The sequence below is a fragment of the Dryobates pubescens genome, chromosome 8 (assembly GCF_014839835.1).
Source record: "Dryobates pubescens isolate bDryPub1 chromosome 8, bDryPub1.pri, whole genome shotgun sequence".
Lineage (NCBI taxonomy): Eukaryota > Metazoa > Chordata > Aves > Piciformes > Picidae > Dryobates > Dryobates pubescens.
This window is the reverse complement of record NC_071619.1, coordinates 1008187-1027883: the sequence shown is the minus strand read 5'-3', so window position 1 is coordinate 1027883 and position 19697 is coordinate 1008187. Positions and strand designations below refer to the sequence as shown.

The 19697-nt window shown below is 44.2% G+C and overlaps 1 protein-coding gene across 11 annotated transcripts in view; it reads left to right on the top strand.

Moving 5' to 3' along the window:
- The window catches only part of PLEKHA1 (pleckstrin homology domain containing A1), a 38560-nt gene extending 19805 nt beyond the window's left edge, over positions 1 to 18755 (top strand). The window contains exons 4-13 of one of the 11 annotated variants that reach the window (XR_008462356.1): positions 35 to 80; positions 2195 to 2292; positions 5145 to 5276; positions 6719 to 6862; positions 8099 to 8167; positions 11156 to 11220; positions 12157 to 12220; positions 13397 to 13486; positions 14620 to 14823; positions 16878 to 16972. Coding sequence is in view for 10 of the 11 variants with exons in the window: in XM_054163209.1 (XP_054019184.1) it covers positions 35 to 80; positions 2195 to 2292; positions 5145 to 5276; positions 6719 to 6862; positions 8099 to 8167; positions 11156 to 11220; positions 12157 to 12220; positions 13397 to 13486; positions 14586 to 14660; positions 16878 to 17207 (1113 nt within the window). In the remaining variant the exon portion in view is untranslated. Of the gene's footprint in view, positions 1 to 34; positions 81 to 2194; positions 2293 to 5144; positions 5277 to 6718; positions 6863 to 8098; positions 8168 to 11155; positions 11221 to 12156; positions 12221 to 13396; positions 13487 to 14585; positions 14824 to 16877 lie in introns of all 11 variants that reach the window. The other 10 variants (XM_054163210.1, XM_054163209.1, XM_009910397.2 and 7 more) reach the window with 10 other exon arrangements.
- The last annotated feature ends 942 nt before the right edge of the window (positions 18756 to 19697 follow it).

The following is a 19697-nucleotide window of genomic DNA, read 5'->3' as shown; positions in this document are numbered from 1 at the left end:
ACAGTGGTGTTGATGATCTTCATTTCCCTACTAGGTTAGCGATGCAACTAAGCTAAGGCCAAAGGCAGAGTTCTGTTTTGGTAAGTTCCCTTCCTGTGGCATCTGTATCAAGCACAGCCTTCAGAAATCTGCAACAAAGATCATGTTCTGCAGTGCTGTTACTGGATACTACTGGGAGCTAAAACCAGCTTCATTTCCCTGTTTCTGCTGTAGTGTGATGTAAACGTTGGCTTCTTTCTAAGGGACTTCTGTGGCTTTTCTTATTGCAGCTTAATGAGGAGTAGGTGAGAGCTGGGTTTCAGACATTTGAAATTCCTGAGGCATTAATAAGCTGGTCAGTAGTGCTGGGTGTTTTCAGACTGAGGGCATGCCTGGCAGCTCTAGAAAGGGGTGGTTTAACTATCATAATCTATATTGCTGATGAAAGAGTTGATTTACTCGATCTAAAAATGCTCTCAGCCAAGGCTCCCTGATTAAACTCCAACCCCTGCTGTTGCACCGAAGAAAAAGAATTTGCTTGGGGTACCTTCTAGTTTTATTGATAATTAAACTCAAGTAAAGCTTTAGATAGTCATAAAAGCCCCTTGTGATCTCTCTGAGATTTTTCTTTTAAGTCATTAGTCCAGCATTTGCCATAATCCCAGATTCTCTGTGGTCTTCAAGGTTCAGCTGAAGCAATTCTGTGAGTCTGTGATTCTTTTGACGAGCAACTGGCATTCACAAAAGCCATGTGTAGAAACTGGACTCAGCCTCAGCTCTCTCTTTATGGCTAACCATTCTTTATGGCTCCATTCACCTAAGAGTTTCAGCTCAGATGTGGGTGCTGAAACAGCCTGAAGGTTTTATGACAGTTAAGTGTCCCCTACCATGTGCAGTGTTCTACAGGCCTAGGGAAGGCAGCTCCTCCAGACTTGCACCATCTCTGTGCTGGAGCTCCTGCAACACTTGGGAAATCACCTTTGTGTAAGGCTTCAGGGATTCTAGGCTAGTACTTAGTGTGTCAGCTCAGTGCCATCTACAGATTCCTCTGCACATGGCTTTGTAGAGGGCTTTGCTTTTGTTGGCTGTCAAGTTGCTCCTATCAGTGGGCCAGCTCTGAAAAGCCTTCATGATCCAAGATGCTGGCTGAAAGGCTCTAATACTTCTGATTTACTGAAATGGTTTTGTTACTCTTAGGGGAAAAACTGACCTTTATGTTCTATTTGTTTAAATAGCAAGAGTTGTTGTCTGAAACAACTCCTTATGCACTTCTCTATCTTGAATTTCTGTTGGCTTCCAACTATACACCTGAGAAGAAAGATGGCAGAGGAGAAAAAAGTGGCTGTGTCTGGCATGTGTTTGCTGCTGGGGACATCTGAAGAACTGTCATGTTCTAGGCAGAGCAGGGAGATCTGTTCAGACTTCAGCTGTAAAGCTTCCAGTTGCTGGGAATATTTTAGTCACTGGTCACCTTAAAAATTAATTTCAAGTTAATTTCTTCATCTGTGAGAAAAGCAACTATGTGTTTTCTACTTCCCTTCTGGTTTGGGTTTTTTCCCCTCTCTGCTGTTGTGCAGGAATGTTTGTGCTTTTTGGATAAAGCTTTGCCTGGAGTTGCCAGGTAGAGAGAGAAACTTAGTCAAAAATAGACTTTCTCTGCCAAGCCACTTAAGCACAATGGAGTTTTATTTTGTGTCTCTTTTGAAGTGGTTTGGTCCTGCACATCATATACTTGGTACTTGCTACTGATCTTTCCACAAACTAATAAAAAAAGAAGTAAAATGAGTGATCAGAGTCATGGTCATGGATTTGTTGTGACTGATCACTGGACTCAAAGGAGAAGTTGTGGAGGTCCCCAAACAGAAAACTTTCTGTTGCTTAGGGAAATGGAGAAAAGGGAAATGGAACTGTAGAAATGGCTGCTAAAATTCAAGGCTTTGTTTCTGTGGGATGAAAATAATGTAACAATTTCTCTATGATGCTCTTTAAATGGAGAGCTTAAAAAAACAGAAAAGAAAAAGAGAAAGGGGTTTTTTAAACTAAAGCAAGCCTGTCAAATGCTTTAGGGATCTTAAAGTCACTTGTTAGAAAGCAATGCAGCAGAAAGCTTCAGTACTTCAACTTGCTTTCCATCTGAAATCAAATATTTTGATGCTGGTGTTGTGTTTGCTCTTCAGTGTCACTGGTGTTAACTTCTCCTACTGCTTTTCCACAGTTATGAATGCAGGGATGAGAAAATACTTTCTACAAGCCAATGATCAGCAAGACCTGGTTGAATGGGTAAATGTTCTGAACAAAGCTACCAAAATCACAGTAAGTGCTTTTTTTGATACTTGGCAATGACTATCTCAAGGAGTTCAAACCTTTGCCTCCAGTTTTGAGCCTAGTCTCTTAATCACTACAAACAAGCCTTGGGCTTGGCTTTCCAAGAGTTGGGAAAAAACTGTACAGAACTCCCCCTAAACTTGAGTGTCCAATTTCCAAAGGAAAATGTGAAACAAGAGTTGTGAGTCCTCTCTTTCACTACACATATGGTGGGTTTGAATAATTTCACATTAACTATACATACTTGAGAGGAACTGAAACATCCAGAAGACACTTGCAAGCAGTGAAGAGAGAGAAGCTGAGGAGAGACCACATTGTGCTTTACAACTTCCTGAAAAGAGGTCGTAGAGAGGCAGGGGCTGGTCTGTTCAAGTAACACACAACAGGACCTGAGGAAGTGGCCTCAAGTTGCATCAAGGGAAGTTGAGTTTGGATATTAGGAAGAATTCCTTCTCTGAAAGGATTACCAGGTGTTGGAATAACTTGCACAGGGAGGTAGTGGAATCCCCATCCCTGGAGTCATTTAATAGGCATGTAGATGTAGTGCTTAGGGATATGGTTTAGACAAGGACCTGTCAGTGTTTGGCTAGTGTTTGGCCTCGATGATCTTGAAGGTCTTTTCCAGTCTAGGCAATGCTGTGATTCCCCTGGTGTCAAAAGTTTGTACTTCTCAGAGTACCACTAAAGCACCGAGCACACACATCTTGCCTTGCTCCTGGTTTCAGGTACCAGCCATTCAAGGACACCCAAATGCATTCTTCTGATAAGGGTTAAATCACTTCCCTAGTTTGGAGCAGGACAGCTTGTTAGCACACAGGGAGAATCCTCAGTTATTTCAGGAGGCAGAAGTTATGGGCTGATTGTCTCTTCAGTTTTGGGGAAGTGCTGACATCATCTGTTCTGAGAGCACAGCCTTACAAAGAAGGGGCTCCAAGTACAGGTACACTACTGACTGGCAGTATCTTTCTCATTCTTGGGTTATGGGAGGATGTTTCCATGAGCTGTCTGCCTTATTTTAATAGAGCTCTTTCTTTGGAGCTATAAAAATGTTGCCTGTAACTAATAAACAACCCCAGAAGCTCAAAGCCCTCTCATTTGGGTTTTTCAGGAGGCCACACCACGGCCAGGCTGGAATTGTTGCTGCTTCAAGAAGTGGGGTGAATAAGAATTAATTGCATCAAATGAGAATTTAGTCTGAAAGCTGTTTATTTATGTGTTTAACTTGCCTCCTAAGTGGCTGGTGAAATCATTACTCATTTTTTGCCTTTGAAGGAGCAAGCCTTTGAACTCTTCATCTGCTCAGAGGTTATTTAGTGTGGCAAATTACTTAATCAAGTCATGAAGATCATTCAGTTATTAATTTTCATGTGCTGTAGATGGTAATCTCCCAAGAGCTGTTGCATGTTTTCAGCACTCTGAGTGCTGAGGATTCCAAAGCAGCTCTGAACCTTTGCAGCCCAGCACATCGTGTACCTGTTTGAAATTGCATTCATGTGAGGAGAAGGTGGCTGTGGCTTTGCCCTGTGATGCCTCAAGGAGGAGTTTGTGACAGCTGAGGCACTCGCCCAGAAAGCTGTGGCTACAGGCCCCTTCCCTTGAAAGGGTGAGGCCCATGAGCTATGTGCACTAGGAGTGTCTTACCCTTCAGCACCAGGCTTGCCTGTAACTGGAGTCACCTTGTACCCGTGTCAGCTAAGCTGGGTGTTGTGCAAGGCTGAGGGGACATTGGAAGTGAGAGAATGAGCCTGAGGCCACAGCAGAGCAAGCTGCTGAGTGCCACCTTCCCTTAGCCAGGGGGAGGCTGTCCCAATGTGACATCTGTGCTCTCAGGACTGTTTGTACTTCTCTGCAGGCTGGGGATTTTTGTGAAATAAGCAGTGCTGGGTGCAGGACCTAGACTCAGAGCAGGCTGTGAAGTAGCTTTGTGTTTGTCTTGATGAGTGCAGCCTTGGGTTTCCACTGTGCCACAGTCTTGTGTGGGTTGCCCTGTGTAACAACAGTTTGTGTCCCTTCTTTCTGTAGGAGTTTGGAGGTTCTGGGTACATATCCAATAGGCTGCTGGCTAGAATGTTTTGTTGTGAGACTGGATCTCTGCCTGTTGAAGTCACTTGAAATTTACTCTAAGAGAGAATGAAAGTGTCTTAGGTAGCCAGCTAGTGCTTTTCTTTGTGCAAGCAGTAAATGCTTACAAGCTAACTCATAAATCCCAGTGCACATTTGACATCAAAATGCTTATTGGGGAAATTAAATTCCTGTGGTGTTTTAATTGCTTTGTTAGGTAATTCTCTCAAATGTGGCACTAGTTAATGATAGCTGGAAAGAGGTGTTTAGGGTCATTTGGCAGAGTTCAGCACTATGGGTAGGATTAATGGAGGCAGTGCACACAGTCATGATGCCAAGTGCTGGAATGTGAGTGCAAATGTCACACTGCTCAGGCATCCTCTTTGACAAAAGCCAATGCTCTTGCCCTGTGTGGTGGCCTTACTGTGCTAGCTCTCCAGGCCCTGGGGCACTTCTAGTCTTAGCATTTACTGCTAGAACTGAAACCAAGTGAAAACTAAGGAGCCAGTTCTTCTACAGACTAGCAGTGCTTCTGGGAGATGGAGTATAGCACTTAGGACAAAGTTGGAATTGATGTTTAGACTGCAGGACAAGTGGCAAAATGCCTTTACTGGCACCAGTTTCCTTCTGAGAACTAAAGAAACTCTCCAAGTTCCAGGCTTTTCACAGTTAGAGAACATCTAAATCCTGCTGAAGACAAGTGAAACCCTTGAGTAATGATTCAGGCTGCTTCTAAAGTCTCTGTAAGACTTCTGTTGATGACCACACTCCCCTTTCAGGTACCAAAGCAGTCTGATCCTCTGTGTCAAGTGGATAATGCAAACCGTCAAGCAGAAAGCCCTGGTGGGAAGAAGCAAGTCTCTTACAAGACAGAGATTGTTGGTGGTGTTCCTATCATTACCCCTACCCAGGTAATACCCTTAAAACAAGTGGGCTCTTCATTGATAGAGGAAGCTTGGGTTTGAGCAGGCAAGAACAGGTATCACAGTATAGTTGTCAGCTTCTCACCTTGCTCAGGGGACAGACGCTTTGGTATACATCTTTTAGTCATTCTCTCTGCTTGGGGAATTTTTCTTCCCTTTATGCAAGATTCTAGAGAATTATACAAGACTGTAAAGAGATACTGATTATTATTACCCTCAGATATCAGCTAGTATGCTGAAACCATCTTTCTGTGTGAAATGAGTTGTTGGTGTCACCAATGCCAAAGTTGTTTCTGTCTTGTGGCTGCCATCTGGTTGCATGTACGCTGTGTTAATAGAGGCAGTAAGGATGAGAGCAGATTCAGCTATTGCAGAAGGGCCTTTATGAAATACATGCACAAACAAGATAGGAAGTGAGATACAGGGAACATAAAATGTGGTGTAAGGGATTCTGGGAAGAGCAATCCAAGTTTTGATAGGAAAGAGCTGCCATCATGCTATGAAAGCATCAGCTTAGGCTATGGTAACCCTACAAAAAATAGGGAGTTACTAGGAAAAGAAAATAAAGAGCAAACCAGAAAACATCTTTTTTGCTGTGTAAATCCTGGGTTTGACCAGCCCTTGATTACCTTGTCCTGTTATGTGCTCATCTGAAAGGTGAGAGATTTCAAGGGAGATGATGGAATCATCTCCATATGAGGAGCAATCAGTAGGCTTAGTTCTCTTCCTCGTGCAAAAGAGATGACTGGGGGAGGATGCAAGAGCTCTATGAAGTCACAGCTGGCAGGAGTGGATGATGTAAACTGCCATCTCCAGTATGGGCTTTCAAACAAAGCTAGTGGTACAACCCCATCAAACAATGGGAGGGAGTTCTTCTGAGCAATAAAGCAGAAGGTATTCCTCGCCAAGAGATGGCATGGATGCTAGGAACTTCACTGAACTGGAGAGCTTGGACAAGCTCATGGGGGAAGAGTAAGACCTATAATCTGTTTCTGGAACTTCCCTGAGCTGAAGTTGTAGGTGTCATGTGACTGAGATGCATGTACCTGGGCTGTATAGAAGTTGGTCCTAGAAGCAGCTTTTCCTTTGCTGTAGCCACCTCCAAGTGTTTTGCCCTTTAAGTCATGTTACGAGTTTGCACTCAACACATGTGTGTCTTGGGTTCAGGTCTGTAACATTCTTCACTGTCTGGCAATAACTGAGAGTACTCAGCAGTTACACTGTAGTTTCTAACTGGAGCTTGAACCAGAGTCCTGGAGAGTGTTATTAGTACTCCAGACATCAGCTGGAATATTTTATTCTGTCATGCAAATCAGAAAAGAGATTTGTGAGATTGGAGTGGTAAAATTATCTCCTACATAGTATAGTTATAAGCTGACCTTAAAAACCAATTGAGAATGTTTTCCATTTTCCTGCCTTTTCTTTTCTAGAAAGAAGAAACCAGTGAGTGTAGTGAAGGGGGAGACAGGAATTACTTGAAACGGTCACAAAGTCACCTTCCCTATTTCACTGCCAAGCACCCCCCAGATAATGCTATTATCAAAGCTGGCTACTGTGTAAAACAAGGAGCAGTGGTAAGTGTTTGAGACCAGTGTGTTTCATTAATCACAAGTCCTAAGGTGGTGGTTCTGATTATCAAGGAGATGGTTTAAAAACCCCCAACAAATACAAAGATTGAATTGCCAGTGACTGCAGTACTACTGACAGCATTAAGAATGGCTAAAGACAAGGCTTCTCCCCCAGTTGCAACTCATTTGGTCTGTTATTACTTCTTTTCATTATTTTTTCTTCACTTTTATGTTGTTGGAGATGTTCTGATGTGTAGGAAAGGAAAAGTTCTGTGCACAGAGTTTCACATTATGGTTAATGCACGCATCTAGGAGTTGGAAAGAAATTCTTTACATGTTAAGGGTGGAGAGACACTGGAACAGGTTGCCCAGGGAGGTTGTGGATGCCTTCTCCCTGAAGGTGTTCAAGGCAAGGTTGGATGAGGCCTTGAGCAACCTGGGCTAGTGGGAGGTGTCCCTGCCTATGGCATGGGGATGGAACTAGATGATCTTTAAGGTCCTTTGCAACCCAAACCATTCTGTGACTTCTTTTATCCTAGTTATGTAGAGATCCTTATTTCACTTACTAGAAGCATCTAAACAGATGCTTCTAGAGGCAGAATTTCAATGTCTGCATCCTTCTAAAGTCACTGAAATGCTTAGAAAAAGCTAATTTGTCAGTTGAGAGGAAGACCAGGACAGCTTATCAAACTGAGTAACACAAGTGGAACTATTCACATAATGCCTTGCTAAAGGCAGAAGAGATAGTTCAGATCAAACAAGATGCACATGCTTTGTGAGCCCTCAGACACATTAGCTTGGATTATAAGCTGCTTTTTGTAATGTTCCTTTTATTAGCTAAAAATAATCTAGACACCTTTAATGTACTGCCTCTTCATGTTCAGCATGCTGCTGAATTGTTTCAGTGGAGATTGAAAAGTTCTTACCACAGGAGATAATAGCTTCTAGGATTGTTAATTACTACAGTTAGCAAAGGAAAAAGAAAAATTGGGTAGAGTCTTGCAGAATTATTTGGGGAGCATTAAATAAAGATCCACAGCACACAAGGAACATTTAATATGCAGAATTCTATGTGTACATGAATGTGTGTGTATGTGTATATATGTAATGCTACTGATCAAATAGGAATTGTGCAAGCTCATAAACTACAATTATAACTATATTTAAATGTACAAAAAGATAATGTGTATTTTACATGTGGAATACCTAAGTATTTCTTGATTTTTTTTTTCCCTTTACCAGATGAAGAACTGGAAGAGAAGGTATTTTCAGTTAGATGAAAACACAATAGGATATTTCAAGTCTGAGCTGGTAAGTTCCTAAATGTGTGCTGTTTTCCAGTGATGGTCCCAAGAAAATGTGAAGAAACACACTTGTGTTTGAAAACTGTGCTGTGTTGCTCCTGCAGCTCTTAGCACAACCTCTCATGATGGGGAAGAGCAAAAGAAATTCCTCAAGTGTCTTTTAACTCAGGCTTTAGTCCCATGCTTGGGAAGCTGTCTGCAAGGCACCCTGGAGCAGTAATACACAGCAAGGTGCATTCTCCGACCAGCCTGGCTCTTGTGTTAGTATCCTGTGTCACTTTGTGCTCTGGAAGCAGCTGGTCAGTGTGTGGAGAGACAAAAGCTGTCACCTTGCAGTTCTTCATTTTCAGTCAGGGTTATGGGGTGTTCATTTTGCAAGTGATGGGACCTTTTCCCACACACTCCTTTCACCAGGGCAGCTAAGAGAGGCCAACATCTCCACTGCTTGGAAGCAGCTCTTGGAGGGTTTGTTTCAGCTTCATGATTTTTCTTCCCCAATCATCTCTCTTGAGCCTTCTGACCAAATCTGACCAAATGTGAAGCCTTCAGGCTTCACTGAGAAGTGTAAGTGGCTGGTACCAGAGATGGCCTGCTTTCCCTAGAAAGGAATCCCACACTTGGTAAACAGCAGAAAATCTGCTTCTCAGGAGTGAAGTCTGAGTTGTGGAGTATTAGAAATCAAATAAAAATGAGTTAGCAGGCCAACTGGAAGATGTAAAATGTCCAGAACCCACATTTCAGGCTGTTCCTGAAGAGCACTTTTGCTTTACTCTTAATGAGGGAGGATACAACAGTAGCAGGAGTAGGACCTTACATCATTATCTTTGTTAAACTGTCAGCATAACGGAGTTCTGACTCACTGCCTACAATAAACCCTCTGGTTTTATTTCACAGTAAAGAAATCTGAGTGCAGATTACTCACAAGCAAATTCTGTCCCAGTGAAGCCTTGTCCTGTGTGAGAGGATAGTAGAAAGTTGGTAGGAGTACATGACACTTGCAGTGATTCCTCATGCTCCTTTCCAGCTGCAGCTATGTTGAACAACATAAAATCCAGTGGTGTGTTCTCTGCTTCAGCTAATGTCCCCCTGCTGCAGTTTGAGGAAGGTGTTGGACAGAGCAGCTGTCAAACAGAAGTAGATCCTGCTTCACACTTTGTACTGAAATGAGGTTTTTTCCATTTTTGAGAGTGTCACTCCTCTTCAGGGAAGTAAGCCCTGAGCAGAGGATGTAGTGTCCTTTCCTTGGACTGCAGTGCTTAAGCCAAGAACGGAATGGTTAGCAAACCTGACTGTGAGCATCGTGTTTCATACAGTCTTTGTAAGCCATGATCATCTGCCTGGTCTGAAGCATACACCTTAGACAGCTGTGTAACCTCTGCTGGAGAGAGCAAACCTTACAGATCAGAGCCCACCAAGGAAAAGACACCTGCAACAACTTAAACATGCTTCCATCAGACTTATTTATGTCCTACAAATGCAGCAAGGGGAAAGTGCTCTCCCCTGAGGATTTCAAGTGGTGAATGATTACTTCAGTGAGGTGTGGGAGCTCCATTTCTACAAGTCTCCTCTTCCTAGTGGCAGTAACACAAATGCAGGAAAAAAGTTCAATAGCAATTGTTTGTTGTGCCTATGTGGCAAAGACTACAGCATAGATGTCTGCTTCACCCACTGTAGCATCAGACTTCTGGTTCTGGAGAACTTCTTTCTGCTGCTGTTCAGTTCCCAGTAGTCTTCAGTCAAGTATGGCTCTAACTTGATGTGACTTTGGACAGCCAGCCTGCTGTCTCACTGAGAGTTCAGATGACTTACTGGATATCTTGAGATGCTGTGGTTTGGCTTCTGGAGAAATATATCCAAGTTCTCTGCTACCAAAAATGTTAAGAAGTTTGGGGTTTAATTCTGGGAATTTCTGCTTGTAATAGTTTATAGTTTTGTTGTGATCTCCTCTTTTCAGATAGAGGAGAAGCCCTTGTCAGTCTTCAGGTGGAGTATATTGGAATCTAGGCAATAGCAGCATTGGAAAATTACCATCTCTGAGCTATGGTCTTCACTGCAGTGGGTGACTGTATTCCAGGAACAATCTTGCAGTTCCTATTTGTTGTGTTACTTTAAACTCTGTTGTAATGGATGAGAGAACCTAGGAAGAGCAGGGTGGGAGAAGGGCAAAATAACTGAACACACTGAGTTTTCTGCTCTGCACACTTGTTGTCCTGTAGAGACAAGTGATCTAATGCAAACTGACACTTGAGGGTGCTTATGTTTGGGTGCTATTTGCTGTCTGCTGTAAAAACACAAATCTCTGCAGTATGCATAATAGAAACTGTAGAGGAAGTTGTCATTCCAGAGCTGTCAGCTTTTGTTTTGTCTGGAAGCTGAAGTAGCTCAGTGTGACACTGCTTAAAGAAAACACCTTAGGAGTTAAAAGAAGTGGTTGTTTGTTTGTGTTTCACTACAACCACCACAGAAAACTGCTGCTGTGTGTGAGGCGGTGTTGGGGTGGCAGAAGTGAAAGTGTTTGAATGTTCTTGCTCTTTTTCCCTGCTGTGGCAAACTTTGACAGGATGGGAACACACATTTTTGTTGCAGTACCAGCATTTTGGTGTGCTTTAGAACGCTTTGCTGTTGCAGGTGTTGGTAGGACAGAGTTCTTGGCATTTTTAACTGCCTGTAGTCTAGGATACAATTAATCTTCTTTAAAGCCATGTCACACAGTGCAGTTACCAGAGCAGCTTGTGTTGTAGCATTTCATAGCAAATTAATGTAGTCACAGTGTAACTGAAATCACAGAACACATCGAGACCTCCAAGCTCAGCCAGTCCAAGTCCTGACCCAGCACTGAAGGGTCCACAAGAAACCATGTCCCTAAGCACCAGGTCTCACAGAAGTCTGCTGCCATCAGCTGTTCTGACCACTGGCTTTGGAGAATGTTGTAGTTGTTGGATATACTCTGACTGAAATATTTTTGCCTCTTTCTTCTTTTTCTTCTCTTTTTCAGGAAAAGGAACCTCTCAGAGTTATACCACTTAAGGAGGTCCACAAAGTTCAGGAATGCAAACAAAGGTGAGGAGAGCAGCACTAACGTGGTCGTGTGGGACGACCACTACTTTGTTGTGGCTAGACTGCTGACTGGGAACAATGGGGAAGTGATGTATGCACCTGTGGTGCTCTTCACTTGGAGGACAACAAGCAGTTTTGTGCATAAAGCTGGTGTTGAGAGTTCTGCATTAGTGTGTGTTTCACACTTGGAACTGTCAGCAGAATGTGAGTGGAACAAAGGAGTACCATGCAGTCAGGAGGCAGAGATGCCTGGGTGCTGTCTGGGGTGAGCAGCAGCTGTAGGAGTCTCCATTCTGCTTATCATTTCTAAACATTCAGAGAACATTACATTAACTATTTAAGTGAGAGCACTCTTCCTCCTGCTATTTCCTTCCCACCAAATTACTAAGGAATGAATTGCCTTTAACTAATCAATTTGTTAATTAATTGTCTGTTGGTTTTAGCAGGGTACCACTTAGGTGCAAACACAACACAAAAATGTGGGAAGTTACAGAAATGGGACTAGAACAATAAATGTCTTTAAACTTAGCATGAGCTGTTCCAATTAAAACTGCACATAGAGTAGCAACATGCTATGGATAAAAAACAGTCTCAAGACTAAAATGAGTAAGAAATGTTGCTGTTCTACTTGGCATTTACTCAAAGACCCAGTAGCAGAGTGATAAAGAAATGCAAAGGTCTTTGGGCAAGTGGTGGTTTCTTCAGTGGTTGAATCCCCATCCCTGGAGGTGTTGAAAGGCCCAGGGATGTGGTGCTGAGGGAGAAGGTTTTGCACCAGACTGGGCAGGATTTAGAGAATGGTTGAACTTGGTGATCTTAAAGGTCTTCAACAAAACTATTCTGTGACAACAAATGCTGGGGCTCCCTTGCACATCCTGGAGTCTTCTTGAAACAGAAAGTTGTGCTTGCTGTTGAAGTGTGTTTGTGTTTCCTTTGCAGTGATATAATGATGAGAGACAATCTCTTTGAAATTGTAACAACTTCTCGAACCTTTTATGTGCAGGTAATTCCTTTATTAAACTTTGGGCAGAGCCAGGAGGCTGCCATAGTCAAAGCCAAGGAGCTGGTTGGCTTTTGAAGTTGTGTTTAACTGTGCCATGGGTTTCAGAAAGATGCCTATGAGAAATATTCCACATCAGAGCAACTGTTGGTAACCCACGGTAGCAATCCACAGGAAGTCCCAATGTGATTTTGTTGTCATTTGAGACTTCAGATTCTGTAGGGTCAGCTCAGGATTTAAAATCTTTGATTTTGAAGTACTGAATTTGTATGTATAACTGAGTTCTCAGGTTAGTTGCCAGTTTAAAGTGTCTACTAAAGCACAACAACATTGAGGTTATTTTTTTAACACCTATTTGGTAACATGTAACCATATGCACTCTATCCACTGCATCCCTAGGTCACTTTCTGGATCTTTGGCTGTAATACAAATCACAGAGATCTGCTTGTCCTAGCTCTGTAGGAATGTAATGCCTACAGTCCTGGGAAGCAGTTTTTGAGCTCCTCTTGTAGGGGCACCAAGACCTGTGTAGTCTGCTAGGGGTGGTGGTGCCAGATGCTGAGTGTGAGCCGTCCTATAGCTCAACATAATGAACTGATGTGTTGCAGATGTGTTTTACTGGGTGGATGCAGTGATTTAATTGAGCTGCAAGCTAATTAGGAGACAGCTTTAGGTTTCTATCTGTCTTCATCCCAGATGTGCACATTCTTGGTGTATTCACTGTTAATCTGCTGCATCTTTGTCGGGTTGCTGTTCTAAGTGAATGTACAGCTGACCCTTGACAGAAGAGTTCTGATTTGGCTACAACTCCTCAGGAAATAACTGACACAAGTAAAGTGCAGCAGTGTCCAGGAATTGATGTCCTTGGCCAAAGTCTGCTAAGAGACCCAAAAGTGATGTCCTTGGCCAAAGTCTGCTACGAGGAGGCAGCAGATCTCCTGTAAGAAGATCTGTGGGCACTTCACTGAAAGTAAGAAATTGAGCCTAGAGTATGCAAGTAACAAACCCACGCTTGTTGTTTGCTATAACTGTATAGCTACCACAGTAGATTCAGGGTAGAAGCTGAGGGGCTGTCCGGGCAAGCCCTGTGGCTTTCCGTGAGGGCCTGCTGGGGCAGGGCGAGGCCGCGCTCCGAGCTGCGAGTCGCTCGCTACAGACGCTTGCTGTGGTTTGCCGCAGGCGGACAGCCCGGAGGACATGCACAGCTGGATCAAAGCCATTTCTGGGGCCATCGTAGCGCAGAGGGGACCGGGAAGATCGGCAGCTTCCGTATGTTGTTCCGCGGCCCGCTGGCCTGCCCTCGCGCGCGTGACGGTCTAGCTGGATTTTCCTCTCCTCTCTCCTGTCCCCTAGCGAGGCGGTGTCTGTGCATGAACTTCCCTACGGGCTGGAGCAAAACAGTGCTGCGGTTTTCGTTGAGCACTTCTCTTAGTCCTGCCTGTACGGAGCTGTCTGTGCGTTGTATTGTCTGGAACACGTAGATAATGCAAGTGCTAACCTAGACACATCCTTCCGAGGTCAGTAAGGGCTTTGTCGCCGTAGTCTGGAATGAAAACGGGAACCTCCTGATTCCTGCGAGACGCTTTGCTCGCCGCTGAACTTTGCAGTCAAGTGACCATATCCTGACTGGGGTTTGACAAGAGCCTAATTTGGTTTGAACAGCTCTCGCTGCCAAACCGTTGCTCTGTGCAGCAGGTAGTTTGTTGTACCTGCAGATACAGATCCAAATTTCAAGTCGCTTCTCCAAGAGCTCTCTGCTTGCACGAATTAGTTGTTGGTGTTGAAAACGTGGCACTGAACAGCACCTAGCACCACTGAACTGAGGCACTGTGACAAATCTTGGTCTTGGAAGCTGTGTGGGTGCCAAAATTTCACACAGACATTTAGCCTCTATACATACACAGCACATGAACCTGTGAAAAGTAGTGTGGATTCTGTAGTGTCCCAGTGTCCCCAAGCACATCCAGAGTTAACAGATGGAACACTTCACAGTTCAGATGTTGCAAGCTGTGGTTCCTACTTCCTGGCTGTGGGATGGTCTCTAATAAGCTGAATTTATCATTACCCCCATAATCTAAAATCCAGTAATTGAAATCTGGCTCTGGTCTAGACATTTGCACTAATATTGTGTTTCTTTTAATTAAGTTCTCTCAACTATTTTTTGCAGCTGGGAGCTGCTTCCTGCTTTTGAGTAACACTTCTGTGACCGATTCGGTTTCCTTGTGGGGGGAATGAAAATCCGCAGACAGCTTTCCTTTGGTGTATGCTCTGTGGTTTATTTTGTGTGGGGCTAACTGAGTAATCTAGCTGTGACTGTCTGCATCACTTCTGTCTTTTTCCCTCTCTTCTCTTCTTTCCCCAAGTATAGGTTACTCTAATCTTAGCTTTGCACTGTGTTCCAGATGCGGCAGGCCAGAAGGCTGTCGAATCCTTGTATACAGAGGTATACATCAAGAACTGGTGAATGCAGCACGTATGTGGGCTCTCATGTAAACTTGCCTTCTTAACAGAGGGCTAGGACTAGAGACTAATTTGCACTACAAGAAACTAAAAACAATGCTACCTGTTGTCATAACTAACTCCTAAATGAGATCCTTCACTTGCAGGTTTGCACCGTTTTGTCTTACTTTTAAACAATTGGAAATGAAAAATGGCCAAGGCCAAGAAGTGTGTTTATGCTTCACAGCAGACTGTATGCTTAAAGATAAGTTCTGTGGCACCCTTTTAAGAGGAAAGTGTTAAAGCTCATTTGCATGAGAGTTCATATTTCCATTTTACTGTACTTTTCTGTTTTGAAACTGCGCAAAAGCCAAATGAAGTCTAAGCTCTCCACAAGCTAATGCAGATGAGTGCACCCAAAAATGCAAGTTGGAACTCTAGCAACTGGAAGGGTTCTGTCGTAGCCTGATTTGCATGGCTTGGAAACCTCTGCATGAAATTACTAGTTCAAACATGGAAGCATTATAATGTACAATTGGTACTACACTGTCCAAAGCAGTACAGCCTAGGAGGGGTACAGCAGCAGAGTCTCTTAAGTGTGAAATTGCAGTCAGTGTGGGGAGTAAAATCTGAGTCTCCTTCAGTGCCCTCGAGCAAAGTAAGTGCTACCAGCCCTTACTTCTGTCCTCTTTTCCATAAGCTTGTTAATAAGGAAGTACATTGCTGGATCATAATTCCCTAAAGGAATTGGCTTTTGTTGGAGTATCAAGTCAGGTATGGACTAAATGTAAAATCATGTGAAATACTTCCCTGAAATGGAACACACAACTGCAAAGCCAAAAACCCAAAAGTTGCATAGCTTCTTCACCCGCTGGGATTCACTGACGAGCACGAACACGTGTGTGCTTGGCACAGTCCGGTGGGATTGAATGGATGAACTCCTGCCAGTCCATTCGAAAGAAGCTGGGGAAACTGCTGTGGAAAATCCAGCCTTTCATTTCGGATGGATATTTGCATCTTGGACACACACCTGTGATGTGTTTTGGTTAACAAACCTGCTTGAGACAAGCCTTGGTTTGTGTCCAGCCGTGGGTTTGCTGATTCCTGTAGTCATGTTGTACTAACGCTGGCGATGGCAGAAGTGGCAGCAGCTGCAGCTCCTCACTGCACCATCACACCTCATGTTGGTCATACCATCTAACACCTACCCTGCCCTGGGCATTTGTGAGACAGCCTTATGGAACTGATGGGTACAATGCAGAACCTGAGGGGGTACAGCTGTAGGCCAGGCAGGATAACTTAGCTCATCTAAAACGAGACTCAGGGCTTATGCTGTAGCCATCTAAATCATTTCTAGGTAGCCTGGGAGCTTTGTCTCTCAGTAGGTGAGTGGTGGAAAGTTATTTTCACAGTATCAGAGTAATGGAGTGGCAAGTAATAGTAACAAACACAAGCAAATAGCCTGCCAGTTGGAGGGACTTGCCTAAAGAGCAGATTGTGCCTGGGTCCATTAACTTTGGAAATTGTTACACACCCTTGATAGCATAACAGGTCACTGGCACAGGTTGCCCAGGGAGGTGGTGGAAGCCTCGTCCCTGGAGGTTTTGAAGGCCAGGCTGGATGTGGCTCTGAGCAACCTGATCTAAGTGTGAGGTGTCCCTGCCCATGGCAGGTGGGTTGGAACTGGATGATACCTGAGGTTCCTTCCAACCCTAACAATTCCATGATTCTATAACATAGCTGCTGTTTGTGCTTGGTCCCTGGAACAAGCTGGGGAGACAGAAGAGTAAAACGTGCCTTAGTGCAGCATTTAGGCTGCAAGTCCCCGATGTGGATGGAATACATGTTGCTCTTGGAAAGGCCCTTTCAGTGGCCCTCAGAGAGTGTAGCTTCAAAAGGTTACTTAACACCTTAATCAAACAAGAGGCTTCAGATTTCTGCAGTGTATTGCAATGTCTGGAAAGCCACTGATCTTAACTTGAGCCATTTGATTTCCTAAACTGAAGACCCCGATGTTGCTGTCACATACTGCTGTAAGCTCACATTTAACAGCGCATTGCCTCCTGCTGCTGTGGCTGAAGCTTTGCTTTCTGTGTTTTCCTGTCTTGAGATTTTTATTTTTGTTTGTTTGGTGCTTTTTGTTCCAAGAGTGAAATCTGAAGCTGCACCCTCCGAGCACGGTGTCAGTGACTTCAGCTGACGCAGGCTTCTTCTTTTCCAGGAGCATACCGAGTCTGCTGCCGAACCCAACCATGCTCTCCGTTCTGCCCTCCCAGCCCCAGCCGCCGCACATTCCGCAGCCGCTCACGGCAGCCCTCTGGTCCCAAACCCTCACACCAAGCACCCTGCCCTGGAGAAGCGAGGATTTCACCAATCTTTTACCAAGGCCAAGCCAGGGAGCTACAAGATCCAGGCTGTCGCTCCAAGAGAATCAGCTTCCAAAGTGACTGAGCGGGGCCTCGCTGAACCCCAAAGCAAAAATGGCACTCAGGAACAGGATCCTGGCCTGGTGGATCTGGATGATGCAAGCCTTCCAGTCAGCGATGTGTAGTGATGGAAGGGTTTGGAGAATGATCCATTGGTTCAGTCCTCTGATTTCCTTGTTGGGACTTTTAACCAAAGAAAATGGTAGGGAAGGAGAGCAAAGAGCCGGAACACTGCTGTCCCGACGCGCGCGCGAGTGTGTGTGTGCTGCTGTGCACACCTCTGTGTGTATCCTGTGTTTGTATATTGCCTTGCAGCTGAGGGTCAGAAAAGGGCCTTGGGGGTGTTCTCAAAGCCTGACAGTAAGTCACTTACTAGGGAGGGGCCACACTGCACAGTTTAGAAGGAAAAACAAATTAAAGCAAAGGACTAAACAACAACATAAAGTACTTCTGCGAGTAAGCAAGGTACCAGCAGCTTCTTATTCCTAATCTGGCAAGCTGACTAAATTCACAACTAATGCTGTATTGTGGAGAACTTCCTGCCAGCAAATGTGATCACTTATTTCATTTGGAGCTACAGTAAAACTGGAGGCACGGGCGAGAATTGTTTCTCCCTGTGACTTTCAGGTGCCAGGAAATGCACAAAACCTTCCTCCTGTTCTCGAGGATCAACCCATTTGTTGTCAGAACAGGAATTCTGAAAGCCCTTGGCATTCTAGCTGTGGTGCTGTACAATTTCCACTAAAATAGGATTTGGGATAGTCAGCCTGTTTTTTTGATGCACTCCTCAAGGTGGGTTCTAACCTCTTTGCACATTTGGATCTTAATGGGCTGCATGTGAGGGCGTTTGGGAGGGGGGAGAAGGGAATCTGGACTTGAGAGTTTGGACACTTTAGATCTTTGGAACCCAGTAAGGTTTCTATTGTGTTCCATTAGGCTTTGCAGCAATTTCTTTTTTCCCTAACTGTCTAGATGTCTGCTTGGGTGTGTGTTTTGAGAGAGGGTTTCCTTACCAGTGCTGTGTGAGCAGTTCTTGTTTCTGGGCGTGAGCAGAGGCAAGGCCTCTTGGCTGAGTTCTGTCCTTGCTGGTACTGAGCTGCTCACAGTCATGCAGTCGTGGCCTATGCCTTTTTTGTGCACTAATAATCTGAAGTGCCTGTGTTCTTTCTCACGTTGTGGAAACACTTTGGGGTCAGGTATGTACACAAACCATTCCTGGTGGATTTGAGGCCTTGGCTTGGAGTCGTTCTGAGTAGCTTAGGTCGACACAACCATTCAAAGCGGAAAACTTGGGCAGGGGATAGCGGTGGTCTGGTGTTGCACCTCCCAGCTGTGCAGCATTTGTCTCTGAACGATGGGTCTTTGTCTGTGCACGCTGTGTGGGGGCTTCAGTGATGCCAATGGAAAGAGCCTTCACATTTCAAGTGTTGGCTCAGCTCCAGCCTCTCCTGTCTCATTGGTTCTGAAAAACGTTTGCTTCAATCAAACCCCCACAAATCTCTCATGCTGCTGCTTACTGTGATCCAGATTGTCCAGCTCTGTGATACTTACTTGTCTGCTGGCACCTGAGATACAGATCACACAAGTCCATCTTCTCTCCAGCTTCCAAACTGACTTCCAGCTTGAGAGATAGGGATGGCTTGCCCAGGGTCATTTGGCGACCCAAGGATGGGGAAGTCGGTGTCATCCAGGGGTGGAACAGAATTGAGTTTCAAAACCTTACCTTGTGTCAGCACCTTCATGGTTGTGGTTTTATTTGTCATATCCATAAGCTAACTAACCACTGTCTTAAGGCAGTGGTGTTTGTAAATGACTGGGTTTGTTTGACTCTTTTAGCTACATGTGAAAAGTACCACAGAACTGGGAGCTCCTGTAAATGCCTGTACTAGCATTGTAGGCTGTAACTACTCTAAAGGTAAACCAACAGCTCTTTCAAAGCTTCTCTTCTCACAAGTGCATTCTGTGTGGAAGCCACTTTGCATTGAAATATTTTTACTGTAGTCTAACATCTGAAATCACTCACTCTGGTACAGCTTTCACACTGCATGGTCATGGTATTATATTTTGGCAGTTCTACACTTTGGGTGGAGGCAAAGCAGCTCCATTATGGGACTTAGAAAAGAGGAAAAAGGAGGAAAAAGAAAAAAGAGAAGAACTACTGTTGTAGTTCAGTAGCATAGGGAAATACTTGTGGTTGGTAACTGTCAGGGTCTCCTATTTATCAGTACTTTTATAAATCTATGAAAATTGTTAAATTATTTTAGAAACAGTGCTGTAAATATGTCACATTTAAATTGTCAATAAATCAGTTTGGGTAACTTAAAATAACAGCTGGCTGAGTTTTCTTGCACCATGGTGAAGTATTTTGCCAGAGCAGCATGTTCCTTCTTAGCGTTTAAGGGTGTCAGAGAATCAAAGAATGCTCTGGGTTGGAAGGGATCAGCAAAGCTGCACTCAGCAAGGACATCCTCCACTAGATCAGGTTGCCCAGAGCCCTCTCCAGCCTCACCTTGAATATGGGATGGGGCCTCAACCATCTCCCTGTGCAACCTGTTCCAGTGTTCCACTAGCGCAGAACTTGTTCCTTACATCCACTCTAAACTGGCTCTTCTTTA